Source organism: Pocillopora damicornis, chromosome 7 (assembly GCF_964200805.1).
Source record: "Pocillopora damicornis chromosome 7, jaPocDami1.2, whole genome shotgun sequence".
Classification (NCBI taxonomy): domain Eukaryota; kingdom Metazoa; phylum Cnidaria; class Anthozoa; order Scleractinia; family Pocilloporidae; genus Pocillopora; species Pocillopora damicornis.
The window spans coordinates 20,083,040-20,097,851 of record NC_142676.1 but is presented as its reverse complement, the minus strand read 5'-3'; the positions used below and the strand labels follow the sequence as shown (position 1 = coordinate 20,097,851).

At 37.5% G+C, this 14,812-nt stretch overlaps 2 protein-coding genes across 3 annotated transcripts; both read left to right on the top strand.

Moving 5' to 3' along the window:
• The first annotated feature begins 2,546 nt into the window (after window positions 1–2,546).
• LOC113677490 (uncharacterized) lies at window positions 2,547–6,663 on the top strand. Its single transcript, XM_089211138.1, has 8 exons — window positions 2,547–2,590; window positions 2,698–2,789; window positions 3,282–3,308; window positions 4,103–4,186; window positions 4,533–4,636; window positions 5,150–5,432; window positions 5,765–5,931; window positions 6,400–6,663. Exons 2-8 carry the CDS (start codon window positions 2,726–2,728, stop codon window positions 6,502–6,504), a joined length of 834 nt encoding a protein of 277 aa, XP_089067264.1. The 5' UTR covers window positions 2,547–2,590; window positions 2,698–2,725; the 3' UTR covers window positions 6,505–6,663.
• A 370-nt stretch (window positions 6,664–7,033) lies between these two features.
• On the top strand, window positions 7,034–14,347 carry LOC113677445 (uncharacterized). 2 transcript variants are annotated; one of them, XM_089211139.1, is made up of 8 exons: window positions 7,034–7,111; window positions 8,637–8,778; window positions 11,213–11,236; window positions 11,831–11,911; window positions 12,108–12,211; window positions 12,725–12,998; window positions 13,389–13,555; window positions 14,115–14,347. In XM_089211139.1, the coding sequence occupies exons 2-8, from the start codon at window positions 8,703–8,705 to the stop codon at window positions 14,217–14,219; spliced, it is 831 nt and encodes a 276-aa protein (XP_089067265.1). In that variant the 5' UTR covers window positions 7,034–7,111; window positions 8,637–8,702; the 3' UTR covers window positions 14,220–14,347. The 2 variants fall into 2 exon arrangements, with proteins under 2 accessions (XP_089067265.1, XP_027050051.2); XM_027194250.2 differs by lacking the exon at window positions 7,034–7,111 and adding an exon at window positions 7,323–7,465.
• The last annotated feature ends 465 nt before the right edge of the window (window positions 14,348–14,812 follow it).

The following is a 14,812-nucleotide window of genomic DNA, read 5'->3' as shown; positions in this document are numbered from 1 at the left end:
ACTGGTAATGAGGCTAGACCCAGTATCTGCGCCGTAAACAGGATCATTGACTGCTGCTCCGTTAAGTGGTTCACGTCTCCGATATTCCGAAAATTTATTGTTGCGTTACTCGCCGACCAACCTCGAAATAGATTTGAAACATCACATAGAGAAATAAAATCTTGTGCACATCGATTCTTTCTAAAGCTTTTTTGAAGCAAACAACTCACAATATTCAGGTAGCGAAACTAATGAGTACCCTTTGTCTGACACAATGTGCCCTCCTTTGAAAAATTCTGGCTACGCCCCTGCTCCCTTTATTCTAAGTCGAAACGAGTTTAAAATGGAAAAATACAAGAGTTGGGATTCTTAAAAAGAATTTATCACTATTTTTCAAACTACTTGCCACCGCTTTATTTCTGGTCATCCTCAAGGAGATTAAAGATCGCACCCAAAAATATTAGAATATCTTTGACATGATATCAGCTTCTAACCCTACGTGTCCTACAGGCTGGAAAAACGCGTAACATTGTACAGTAAGGAGAATTACCAATGAGATCTTGGAAGTGTAAGGGTTAAAATGTTTCACGAGCAGGCTAAGGTGCTTTTCGTTTTAGCAAGATGACCAGACATTCTTCCACAAGAGCTTAAGGTCATCTATTCTTGGACGAGAACTGCCATCTGCAGGATTCCGAATCTTGCTTCGAATTTTGTAGAGATCTTTATTCGGAGACTTTGTTTTCTACCTTAAACTCTGACCAACCGTTTTCTAAATTAATCCTTTAACTACAAGAAGTGATTAGCATGTGACTTCTCGCTGTAATATCCATACATTATCCAGTGAGCAGGTAATGAGAATACTCAAACTTATCAGGTACAACTTGCTATTTGATCTAACACAAAATTCTCAGAACTTATTTACCATGAAGTCTGTTACAGCTTAAGGGGAGAGTTAACAATCAGATTTTTTGAGAGTTAAAGGGTTAAAATAAAAGCAGCCGTAAACATCGATTAACACTTTTCTAAATTCATTTCTTGCTATCATGATCCATTTTTCTTTTTCTTTTCTTCTTTTTTTTTTTTTTTTTTTTTTTTTTTTTTTACTGATCATTATTCTTATCCCAATCAAAGTGTTATTTAATTATTGTATCATTATCTATACATATATTATTTCCTATGTTTCTATGGCTTTGTGATGTGGAATTGAGGATAATTGACAGCTATTTACCGAAGTGGGAATTGCTAGTGATGGATATTTATTCCTGCAACGATTACAATATTTTCTTTCCGAGGGACACACTGTTATGACTCGGCAGAGGCTCGAACCCAGACCTCTTAGCCAAGAGTCTGTCGCAAAAACTACATTACCATATATGTTGACTCCTTTTATTGTGAAAACTGAAAAAAAAATTTTGCACCAGAAAGAAAAAGTGATCGTTATTACTTTTCTGTCTACAATGCTATATCTTTAACTATATCTTTAACAATATTTAATCAATAAAACCAAAAATTTCTTTAAATATTATTGAACTAAACTGGGCCTCGTTGTCCATATCAATCTTATCGTTATTTATCAAAATCAAACCTCTACAGTTTCACTAAGGCTGGTGTTTGCTAAAAGAGGTCATTATTTGTTAACTAAAATGCTTTAATGGGAGAAATTTTTTAGTGAAAGCTCGTTTGATTGGCATGAATTCAACCACGACTATAACAATCACGTTAAAAAATTGTGTTCTGTACATTTAAACCGTAAACTAAAAACGATAAGATTTTCTTTACCTCAGATCTGCGGTAAAGTTAATTGTTTTCCATCTTAAGTTGTTTGCACAGCTAAAATAGTAAAATTAAGGGCCTTCGTTTGAACATCTTTGTATCTTTGAGTCTTTGAAAAAAATTATGGACATTTTGTTTATGATAAAAGACAGAAGTTGAACCAATTTTTGGTAAGAATAATTCAAGTCTCACAGTCTTTTTCAGCTTTTTTTGCAAATGATAGATCAGCGATCAGGATAACTTTGCTCACAAACCTGCACTAAATTATATGGCGGTTTGATAATTATGACCAAATGTTTTTGGTAAAACTCATCACTTTCCAGAAATGAATAGAAAAATATAAAGTAGACTGGATCAAGTCAAAACTGAGGAAATCTCAAGAATAGTCTATTTTAGTGATAACATATTTACTGCCACAACTCTAGCCCATAATTTCAAGGGCACTTTACAGAGTATTTACAATAAAACCTGTTAGTTATATCAATTTGCAGTAAAATCAAATAAAATTGCGCTTTATGATATGAGGCGCGAGTAAACCTATCTTAAGAAAACCTACTCATTTTTATTTCCAACGGGGAACTATTTTGAAGCACTATCAGGAAATGACATGCTCCCAATTTCCGTTTCATTTACAATAGGTGTTAATTCAGCTTTTACTAATAATCCCCAGTGTACTTGGAAGCATCATATTTACTATTTGTTTTCAATTCATTTTCATCAGGAGTATTTTTCCTTAAAACAAACATGACGGCAATATTCAAAGGCTGACAAAGATCAACAAACGCCTACAAAAAGTAATTATCTTCTATGGTTTGTAACTCTGGATAAATTTTTGACGGTATCCTGTTACTTTCCTTTTTCTTGACATCAAACCAGTTGACTTTCTCTCTGAATATTATTTAAATATATTCACGACAACTCATCTACTTTTTTTATTAAATATAGGGCTGCGATTTACACTTAGAAGGACACGATGATAGGGTGGAAAGCCTTTTTCTGTGTGATAAGCCTTCAACTTTTTGTCCTCCACTTGCAAGGTACGTTTTCATATTTTCCAAAGGGGTTTCATCTGACGGCCGGTACTCAATTCCACACGGATCCATTTGTAGATGTTATACTGTATTTTGTAGTACTCTGTGAATCACAGAGTTCAGTTTGGAAATAGTAAGGCCTTTATAAACAGGCGTTTATGAACATTAGCCGATAACATCTACCGTAAACTATAACATGTAAGACAAAACACTGGGAGCCTTCGTTATCTCATGATTTTGGACTTACAAATATATAGGCATCTTTTAGTGTAACTTTCCCATCAAGCTTTGCTATTCGTCGGAAAATGTACTTTTGCTACTTGTACTTTTGTTCTTAAGTTTCTGGCGGTGGCACAGAGATACAACGGGACAATGCTTGCTTAAGATATGTAAGATTGACGAAAGTTCATCATCGAGTAATCTTTGTCATATTTACATACACCAAAATTGCGAAATACAAGTTTTCTAACTGTCCCTCTTTTTTTTTTACTTATTTAGGCTCATCAGAGTGGGACCAACTACGAGGTTTGACATAAAAATGGCCAAAAGTAATTTATCTATAATCATTTACGCAGCAAATTGATTTCATTTATATCTTTCCAGTTCCAACAGTACTTATTATGTGATTGGTACTACATGATGGTATCATACACTGCACAGTATAAGAGCAGTAACATAGTGTTGTCCGTCAATAAATAGATAATTGATGAGATACCTGAGTTTCTCTTGTTTCGAGAACTTGATACCTTTACTTGTCAAGATAACAATGTTGTCATGGCAACCAGATTGTGAACACGGTTGATACTTACTTACTTCAGGGTAATGAATCTTTGATGAACAATTGATGACTGGCCCAAAGTGAAACAGTGATTCATGTTTCCCATAGACCTTTAATATTTCTCGAGTGGAAGCCAAGGGGAACATTATGCGCCACCTATTTAATTAAGCAAAGATTAACCGTTGTTTTAAAAAAACCGCGCTCTTAACTATCTTCGATTTAGGTGAATTTTTTGTCTGAACATAGATTTTTGAGAACAGTTTCAAGAATGCCGCGAGCTAACGGTGAAAGGACATTTATTTAATTAAATCAACCCTCTTATAGAGAGTATCCGCGGCCCACTGATTGCGTAAAAACCGTGGTTTGGGTTAGACCTCGTGTAATAACTGTCCCTATGAGTCCAAGGAAAAAGAAACTCACTACAGGGGTACTCTTGGGCCAATGGCGCGGTAGTAGTTTTGCTATGCCTCCCAACACAACAGCAGAAAGTGTTACTGATTAAGAATAATAAATGAAAGCTCAGTTTATATATTTCTTGCAGTGACATTTATGAAGTTTACTTCCTATCCACTGACTTCCCAACAGGCAGTGCAGGCTGGCTGGAGGCAAGACGCGAAATGCTCAGGTACTGGGCCTGAACGAAGTACTCTGGCGTGTGAAGTGTTCAATCTATTATGCAGAAATTATACTTTCCTATTTCATGGTTACAATGTGCGGTTTCAAACATTTTCCTCTTCTCCCGTTGTTCGTCTATGATTTAGTCAGTTTTGTTGTGTTATGGAAACCGTCACCACGGAAACTACAACCTAAACGAATGTCTCATGACTTTCCTTCTTACCCAGTTCTCCCTACAGACATGCGCGAAATATCAACATAGAATTGGATGTTGGACCTTAGCATACTTAGTACCACTATCTGACAGTCTTTAAACTTTTTAATTCAGATGTTACTTCATTGTTTATCCTATACAGGAAAAGCCAAGTTTTTCTATGGCAATCGTTATTCCCAAAAGGACGATGATGCCACGAGGCTCATCTTTGACTGTGATGGGAGCTTGGCAGGAATGCAGGCAACGGTAAGAAAGTACATCAATTTATGAACTTGTCAATCTGGTTGAAAGCACACCCCAAGGAGCACGTGCCCACTTCATTATATTTCTAGAGCACCACACGACTCGCGTAACCTGTTTGTTTTTGTCATACGTTAAATTTAGATCCATTGTTTGTCGTGAATATTTTTAAGAAAGGAGATAACCCCTGACTCCAGATCCAAATATCCAATTTCTAGGCCAGGTTGTTGTGCTGTGTTCGTGGGTAAGACGCGTTGCAATTACAACGTCCTTCTTCCCCCAGGAGTATGAAGGGGTAAAACTGTCCACCATATCCCGCGGGATAAGGCTAGAAGGAACTCCGGGAACGAGACTGGGGGTGCAGACTGAAGCCTTTTTTCTGCATTTGAACCGGTGACCAGCTGAAGTAGCCAAGTGCTCTTCCACTTTACATTTAAGCATCCATTTTGCAGTTTATATCCCATCACTTCATCGTAATCTGCATTTATTTCTCCTCGTGTACTTCCTCGATTATCTCAGATCTATCAGACGAATGAATATCCGAACCCACATGACCGGTACCCGTGGATTTCACTCGATGATGGACGGGTGGCTGTCACTGTTTACTTCCGGGATCCAGACGAAATTTGCGTCTGCAAAGGGAAGTGTAACAAGGGTGCAAATAACAAACCACCAATAGGAGACCGGGTGTGGATTCAAATGGCTGACTTCCGCCTAAAGAAAGACGTCATGGTTGTGCCTCTTGATGCAAATCAGATTTCAGGGACGCCATGGGTTGAAGGAACTTGTATTCATGAAATGGGTATTAATAAATAATTTTTATTGAATAATTTGCTTTGATATTTATTTTAAATCATGCATGAAATGGATTAGTCAACACCCAGGGGAAGGAATTCCTGCCATTTACACAAACCATCTTTTTAGAAATTTAATGAATGACATTTCGTGGCTCAAACTGGCAAGCAACGCTGTGCTTCAGACGATGGCAACCTTGTACCTTTGTTTGAAAAAAAAACAAAACAAAAAGAAATGAAAAGAAAAATAAGAAAGTAGAACGTTGGAATGAATCAGCAGCGAATCCTCTTAGCGCAGTTGGTCAATATACAAACTATTTTCTCCCTATTCTTTCGACAGGTGTCCACTATCATTACAATATCTCTGTTGACTTGGATTGTTATAAAAGCCTGCCAGTCTTTCTGCTGTTCAGTCAGAAAACGAAATCTTTGATTGGTTTTGGCTGGGGCGGACCAGTTGACGTCACAAGCGACGCATGGGAGAAGCCAGATCCGTCTCTTTTTGCGGTGAGTGCATAGCCAGTGTTACTATCCTCAACCGCTCGTTGGTCATATCACGCAGCATACTCTGTTCCGCTTTGTTATTGCGTGACAAGACTAAATAACAGCTGTGACAATCTAAAGATCTGAGTGAAGAGTTCTTCAACAGACGACGACATTTTTTTCTTTCTTTTGCTGTTTTTACTTTTATTTTATTTTATGTTTTTTTCATCCGTTAATTAAACACAAGTTGATCATATCATTTCTCACCAGACTGACCATTCGCTATTGTATAAAATTTTTACAGAGAAGTTAAGTACTCAGCTATCACGGAAGTGAAAGAGTTAACAACTCTTGGCTCTAAGAGACACGCTTTCAGCTCTTTTATCATAATCAGTGTGTATTTGCATGAGCATTTGAGTAGGGCCATTTTAGGGCCTTTTGGAGTTAAGTGCTAATTTGCGGGAGAATATATTGGTCTGTATTTTTTTTCAGAGATCGATGAAGCTAGAGACAACACCTGCTTGCCTGAAAGATCTCCAAATGGTGTCCGTTCAACATGTCTATTTTGTGGATCCTACAAAAATCGCTTGTGGTTAGACAGACATCTCGAAAACAATTTCTGCGATTTCCCTTCAACGTGACAATGATGTGACTGAGGGGATAATTATCTGGGAAGTTCTTCTCTTATAAAAAAAAAGATTCAGAATCACATAAACTCAGCTTTAGATTTAACGGATTAAAACTGACTTTACTTTAGTTTACTTGTCGTCATTGTAATTGTTGGCATGATTGACTCGACATATTCTTGTGAACGACTAGCGTACAATATAGTTCATTTTTAAATAACTTCCCCCAAACTTTCAAGACCCGGTATTGGCCAGTATGCATTGCACGCCTCTTTTTTTTTTTGGTTTTCACGAGAGCGAGGCTTGTATTCTTTTCCCGAAGCTTGTGGTATAATCAACATCGAGTTGATTGCCGCCGATGGCTAGCGCTGCCCGCAATGCATACTGGTCCTTAAGGTCATTCTTCATTTGAATACTACATTGTGCATCCTAATGCGCATCATTTTCACGCATGAGTAGCGCGCGCATACTTAAAAATGATTGTTTTGGCCGGTCGGAGTTCGCCAATCATTTAAATGAATGAAGGGGGTAAGTTTCTCAAGAAACAGTGGTGCTGCGTCGGTGGAAGAGTAAAGCAGGTAATTTAGTGTTCACAACTCAGTTGAAAACGTAAATTGGCCACCGTAAAGGGTAGAAAAGCTGACGTTTTGAGCGTTAGCCCTTCGTCAGAGCGATTGGAGGAATTGTGGGTTGTGGGTGAGTTTATATGCAGAAAGTGGAGCTACGCTATTGGTGGGAATATGGTGACGAGAAAACAGGAATACATTAGTTAAATGAAAAGCGCTCGTTAATTCCGTGGGGATTAAGGGTGCCGATTTGGAAGATAAATTTTTGCAATGTGCCAGTTTTTCGATAAACGTGGCTATCCTGTTTCTGGCGTCCAAGCGGGCCACCACCGTGACCAACAACAGTTTCATTAAGGCGTTATCGATGTAAGTATTTTTCCGTACTTTATATTCTTCATAAATTGTTTATCCTACGTAACTTATCTCTTATTTACGTTTTTAGTTTCAACCTTTCTGTTAGCTTTTTTCGTCAAAACAAAAGTTATTGTTGAGAAGATAACGCTTTCGTTGTTACATTCGCAAACTTTCATGTTGATAGCTGCACACACAATTGTTTTAGCAGTTTCACCTACGTTCTTAACGAAACTGTCTGGCTTTGAAAAGTTTTGTTTATGCAGGCGACTGCAGTTGGACAAGGACTGTACATCTGGACGAAAGCAAAAGCTCCTGCTTTACAAGCTGTCAGCTGAGCTCAACTGGCCATAAAATACTTTGTTGAAACGGTCTTATAAAAACATTCGATGACAAAAACATTGACACCTACAAAGCGGATGATCGGTGGTTTTACGGGTCTGAATGTACATGATAGCTTTAAATCTTCAGTACGTGGTAAACAATGAAAGCTTTCGGGGGGGGGCGGAAGATCGCGTAGATTTCAGGGGGGAAGGACGGGAAGGGGAAGGGGATAAGTCGTCGCCAACAGAGTATAAAAGGGGGAATATAAAAATTGACCGCTAATTTACTTCCAATGGAGATGGGGGCAGATCAGCTGAATTATATCGTAACAAAACCAAAAACCCCCGAACCCCACAATCCTCCCTCTTCCGTCCCCCTCCTCCGGCCCCCCCCCCCCCAGCGATAAAAATACCGTCTCAATAGCGGACGACCTTTGTGATTGATAACTGTTCAGATTGCTGTGTATTAGTCGATTTATAATTGAACGATCGATTTTTTCTATGGGTAGGCTATACTTACGGCCAACGATATTACAATATTGCAGCGAATTACATTATTAGTTTCTATGGCAATTAAGTACGATGGGGAAATATGCTGAGAGGTATATATTATCTTTTTTGTCAAGTCTCATGGAAAGCCATGATCAAACATTGTCAATTGATTTGTCGCACAAAGTTCGGACTATTATTGACATCTTGTCAACTTACTTGTAAACTGTCCAATGATAGTGTTATTTATCTTGTTTGAAAAGCGAACGTATATGTCTTGACAGATTGGAGGAGTACATCTTTTTCCCGTCATCTGATCAAAGCTTACTTTCTCTGGAAAGCGTTTAACTACACACTCTATCATCTTTTTTCAGTTAAGCACATTCCCCTGAGGACGTCAGCTGGCACAATAGGCAGAAGTGTAAATTAAAAAGGTCACAATGTCAAAAACAAAGATATTTTTTGTCAGTGTAGTAGTTATCTATGCTGAGATAGTGGCAAGTTGTGGAGGCAAAGGTTAGTTATCCTCGAAAAACCCTATTACGTGAATTTTAAACGTTGAAATGTTCGCAATTTCTTTGCTGCAAATTATTGAAAGAGGGCAACGCCACATAATGTTACTGCCTAGCGTCTTGCAGATGGATGTTTCAAGACTCAGAAATTTCAAGTTTCCTGCATGGTCTGATAAACGGTTACAAATAGAAAGAAAATGTTTACTAGGTGGCATTTAGTAGCGACGTACATTAGTTTATCAACAGCCGCATAGAAGAGGCTGAAGCATGAACCACTTTTTCTATGACATGTTAGTAGTTTGACAAAGTTTAACTTTTAGTCGTAAAAAAAAGTTAACCGTTGAAATTTCTTTTCAACAGTAACGGAAAGAATTTAACCGTTAGCCGCAAAATGGCTATAATATTAACCGTTCGCCGTTAAAGCCATTAATCCATCGAGACAATATATAATATACAATATACATCATAAGTAATAATTTAAATCTTAATGTTCACACAAAAGGGCTTCTTCTCTGCCATGCCAATAATTTTTTAACCACTTTCTGAGAATAACAGAAATAACCGAATCACGATTCCGAATTACATTCACAGCATGATAAATTACATGAGCTCACGTATTGTAAAATACCGTTTTAATCTCACACCAAATTACAAATGTTTCATTAGAACAAGGAATGGGATGTTGATTTACTGGAGAAAATTTCAGAGTAAAATAAATTGTCCTAATTTTCTCTATTCTGAAGTTTGAAATATCGATACGAGAAACAGGATGTTAACAAGGGAAAAAACATGAAACTGGAAAATATGATATCTTTTCTATTTATTATCAATCCTAAAAATCTTTAGAAATTGGACTAGTTTCATTTTTTACATTCAAAATATATCTGTCGCTTTTCTTTCGATGGCTTTAGGTGTTTGCTCCGAATAAGTGATTCAGCGAGGAATTTGATATCATGATCTATGTCGGAAATGGATCAAAAGTTATTTCAGTTTGTAATACAAGAGGTTACACATTTCAATTGTAAATTGGTACTTTCGCGTACATCAGAGGAATCGCGCTGTTTTTTTCACATCCTACTTTGAACCAACGCAACTGAAGTAACTTCTTATTCCGGAAATGAAAAAGATTATTAAATGTATTTGCAATCGTATGTGGTAACTTTTATCGTTTGTTTTTAGGTTTTACCGTTAACAAATTTTATAATGTTTAAAAAGCCGTGATGATAATGCCACCCTTTTTTATCACAGTTGTTTGTTCCTATTCCTCTTTCACTGGAGATTAATTATATTTTATCCAATATTTGTAGAAACCTATAACATGCAAATTAAACGTTTGTTGTTATTATATACAGTCCTAAACAAGCAATCAGATGTTAGCTAGGAAAGGAGAGATAATAGGTAGAAAGATACAATGAAGTTTGTCGCTTATATTGAAAAGGTTTGTTTATTGATTCATCGATGCAAAAAAAATTTCCTTTTTCCCACGAGAAAACGCTTGGGAATAGTTATTTTAAGAAATGAATTTCGAATGGTTTACGCAGGTTATAGCGAACTAAAAAATTAAAAACTTTCTTTTTCAAGTCGGATTTGTGCAGCTGAAAGTTCATGCTATAGGCAGCGGATTCTTATTCAACTCCGGTAAACGCTCTCTCGCATTCAAATTGAGATCTTAGCTATTTGAATATTATTATAAATATTATCAGCTAATCTTCGTCGCCATGGTTTTAATCTCGCACTTGCCTTTGGTTATCGAGTGAATCGACTGTAATTCTATAAGAACTCTGCCTTCCTCTACGAAACTGCTTTTACACAGAAGTTTGTAAATCTCATAATTTCGTTGAGAGCAAACATTCCATATCTTATTTATTGTCTCAGTCTTCATTAGTATTTGTATTTGTTTTATAAACTGAGTTATACAAATAACACTGCCATTTTGCTGAATTCCCTGTAAATCTAATTATTTTCGGGGTTACACGACTCACATTTAACGCATTTCTAAATCGAAAGACCTCTATATGTAAACTCCACAAATGCTTATGTTTAAGTAAAGTAAGAAAACTGTGAATTTACAGAACTTTGTAAATAAGATTGTTTTGAGATTCCGTATGTCCCTGACCTGGGTTGATGAGGTTATTATCCAGACTAAATGATATTAGGTGAAGCAATTTCCGTTTCTTTGTACTAAATGCCGTGGTGAAAACGTAAACGGACAATGCCTGAAAAGCTCATAACTTTTAATTTACAAAATAACATGAGCTTCATTAATACACGCAAATTAATAATTATTTTAGTTTATCTAACGTGTTAAAGGCTGTTTCATTTCGAATCTTTTAAATTAAAATCTTAAATATAAACTGTCGAATGAGTACTCTAGCATAACATGTTTTTTTTTTTACCTCAGAATTTATTAGTAATAATTTTTCTTTCTTATACTTTAGGAAATAAATGGGATCGTTTGCTGGGTGAGTATCGAATGCAAATGATTCAGTCAATGTCTTTATAACGATTAAGTTGAAGGGAAAAGGAAAGAAAGATGTCACTTTTACAGAAAGCTTTTAAAAATGGTTTCAATATTTATTTCCTAGCCTAAGAACATCTATGCTTTACTAAGGCGGCAATAAAATCGCACACTCGTCGCTTACAGTTCCTCGCCCAAGTCATGATCTAAACTTGTGCAACGAAATACGACTCCTAAAACTTATTCTGCAGACTCTGAATGATGCTTTCGAAATTTCAAGAGGGCCGTAGCCTGTTGATGTTGTTTTTTTTTCTGTTGTTGTTGTTGCTTTTTCTCTTATCGTTGAAATTTCTTGATCTAAGGTTTAGAGTAATTTGAGAAAAAGGGAAAATGCGTAACATGGAGAGTTTGTAACCCATTAACGTAAGGGTTTAATCTCAGTGACGCGAGAAAAGAAGCTACTGGAACGTCCCTTTAAGACTTGCTTTTACAGCCTCACACTTTTCGTGTATCGTTTGACAATGAGTGATTTCTCACTCTTTTATTTACCTACGTGATATATTCTTTGTCACTATTTTTTTTCTTCGTTTCTGCCCAGTGAATTTCCCGAATCGAACGCCACTTCCGCGGACGGAAGATCAAGCTTTAAAAGAGGGATGGAGAAACGACGCCTCGTGTGGTATTACAAGACATTTAGTTAGTTGAATAGATCGTACCTAGACACCGCACACTTTCTTAGCATTGTAGATGTCTTCTTCTGACAAAAGTTTTTACTTTTAACTGATAGTGATCTGGCCAAAGACAAAACAATTTTTTTAGCTCCTCTTCTTTCTTTTTGTGGAGCGCGGTCTCAACAGTTTTTCATTTCGTTGCAGACTCTCAAAATCCATTTTATGGAAACAGATATGCTCTGGGCGACGATATTTCCACGAGGTTGTTGTTTGATTCTGAAGGAAACCTCGCTGGAATACAAGGGACGGTGAGATTGCGATAGATGCTTCAGCTCTTTGCGCGCATTGGACTACAGGCAGTTCCTCCTCTTCGGCATAGTCCGTTAAGCAAGTTAAAGAAAATCGGCGAAATGATAAAAAAGAAGAAGAAAAGACTGATGTGAACGCGCCGCGCGGAGCTCTGGGAGAACTCTGTTTGTCTCACTCCCAGAGTTCCGCGTGGGGCGCTAACATCAGTTTTGTTTTGTATGTTCTTTTTTCTTTTTCTGATTGGCGCGACGGTCATCGGATGAAAGGAAGTAGTCTAAGTGCGCACTAGCACAGCCAAGTTGCTGAAAAACCCAGAGTTTAGTTGTAAAAACCACCTTTCGCAGTTGAGTTATTACTCAAAATACTTGTAAAGACGGGAATTGTTAAAATATATGCTTTTGGAGTTAGGCAGTCTTCAATTCAATTTACTTGAGGCTAGTTTATCAACTTGGACCATTGGACCACCGTCTAATAAATTAATTACAATATGTGTTCCTCCCTACCCCTAAAAGATTACAGAATCAGATGACCTTATCCTCTCACCCACCCGACCCCGACCGTCGGCTTTTGTCAAGGACGATCATGGCCACTACCTTTTGACGGCGTACTTCACTAAAAAGCCTCAACACATCTGCAAGAAGAAGCCTCAACGTCAAGGCGAGGACACTCTTGTCATCCAGACTAGTGACGTCAGATTGTGTGGCAAACCGAGGTTTATGGAAATTCCTCTCGAGGAAAAGAAGCTGGACACCAAATGGGTGCAGGGACAATGCTTTAGGAACATGGGTCAGAACAGTCAAATTCGTTTTTAAATCGTCAATACTATTTGTCTTATTCTTTACGATGCTTTTTCAACTTTCAGCTGAGTTTATGAAAGCATGAGCTCGAATGAAAAAGCGTTTTTTTTTTGTTTGTATTTTTCTGTTTCAGCTGAGGGGAGGTAAACACGAAAGGGATAGACACGCACTAGCTTTTAAATTTGCCGAGTAGAAAACCTTTTTATTAAGACGTGTTATATTTCTATACTGTTTTCACTTACTCCAGCACCTTTTAACCCCAAATCGGCATGCCAGTTTATGATATGAGAGAAAGTCGATTCCCCATACATATACATACATATATATATAGATAGATTTACAATTAAAAACTTTTAATACAAAATCTCTGCTTTTCCAGGAGTCCACTACTGGTACGATATTTCCGAAAACATGCACTGTGACCAGTCCTACCCAGTGTTTCTGTTGTACGATCCGGTGACTCGCCGGCTCAAGTCTTTTGGATGGGCGGCATTAGCTAACCTCACGAGTCCTATGTGGGAGCACCCTCCAATCCCGTTTCTATCGGTAAGGATGAGGCTGTTTCATCAAAAAATTTCTGGTGCTTTTCATTCGACAAGACCCCCTGGGAAAAAGGATGGAGGAAGTTGGGTCGGGAAGCATTCAAAGAAAGTGTGGGGTGTGCCGCCGGCTCTTAAAACCGTGAACCTATTTCAGGGAAAATCCCTTCGCTACTCTTAAGATAAGGATTTTTATAAATTGTGGTATATCAATAACATGGATGCATGCTTGTGATAGAGAAATTTTAAGATTAGACTTAGAACAAATCACCAGAAGCAGAAATATATATAACGCATCAACCCAATTTACAATTCGTTTAAGGCTTCTGATCCAGAACGACAGCTTATTCAAAAGGCCAAATAGTCAGAGTCTGTACTCTGCTTGAGAATCATTACCCCGAATGCTACACCCTTTTGGGTGGTGCATGCATTTATTTGGCCGAAATAAAGAGTGCCCCACCCACCGGGTCTGACTGACCATTCGCATGAAGAATACTGTTTTTAATTGGATCTGAACGACCACAGGAGTCACTTATTAAGTTAAATCCACTACTTTTGATTTTCAGGTCTTCTTCAAACCTCCGGTGCCAAAATGTCTGCTGAGCAGAAAAGTAATTTCAACTCAGCATATTTATCTCACCGATCCGAATCAGTTAATTTGCAGCAAGTAAAAGAGTAATCATTTAATCACTTGATGGTGGAACACTTGACAAGTGCCTGAGTGCACGGGCTGCGCACGTGATTGCATTTACCCGATGGTCATTTCCGTTATGTGAATAAAGGAGAATAAGCTGATAAAGTAGCAGTTCTGTTGTTTTAGTTTGCTATTCTAGACATAGATGCCATTGGACAATTATCTAACAAGGGAAACCTAACTAAAAGGTCACTTTTTCGTATCAAGGTTGAGATAATTTTGAAATTCGAATCAGAAAAATTCATCGCTTTTAAGTCGTCCGTTTTGTGCTGGTTTTGTTCCTGTGCACATCAGTCAGCTATCAAGATGCGTAAGTTTGTGAAGATATAAAAATCGGAATCGCTGAACGAACAAAGAGTGATAATTCTAAATTTCTGTTCAGTTTTAAGACCTGATCTCCCTCTCAGTGCACTAAACATGTTGATATTAATCAAGCTTTTATGAATGTATGGATTTTAAATTCAACCCTTGGTATCAGGAGTGTATTTTTCGAGAATCTTGACACTTCGCGTGGTCACGCTGCATATTAAACCTTTTGCGTTATGTTAACATAAAGTTGCAATGCTTCCA

Coding starts and splice junctions, on each gene's coding strand:
- LOC113677490 (XM_089211138.1), top strand. CDS start 2,726: ATGATAGGGTGGAAAGCCTTTTTCTGTGTGATAAGCCTTCAACTTTTT. Junction 4,637..5,149: donor TGGCAGGAATGCAGGCAACG/GTAAGAAAGTAC, acceptor CGATTATCTCAG/ATCTATCAGACGAATGAATA. Junction 5,433..5,764: donor AACTTGTATTCATGAAATGG/GTATTAATAAAT, acceptor TTCTTTCGACAG/GTGTCCACTATCATTACAAT.
- LOC113677445 (XM_089211139.1), top strand. CDS start 8,703: ATGTCAAAAACAAAGATATTTTTTGTCAGTGTAGTAGTTATCTATGCT. Junction 11,912..12,107: donor GAGAAACGACGCCTCGTGTG/GTATTACAAGAC, acceptor ATTTCGTTGCAG/ACTCTCAAAATCCATTTTAT. Junction 13,556..14,114: donor CTCCAATCCCGTTTCTATCG/GTAAGGATGAGG, acceptor TTTGATTTTCAG/GTCTTCTTCAAACCTCCGGT.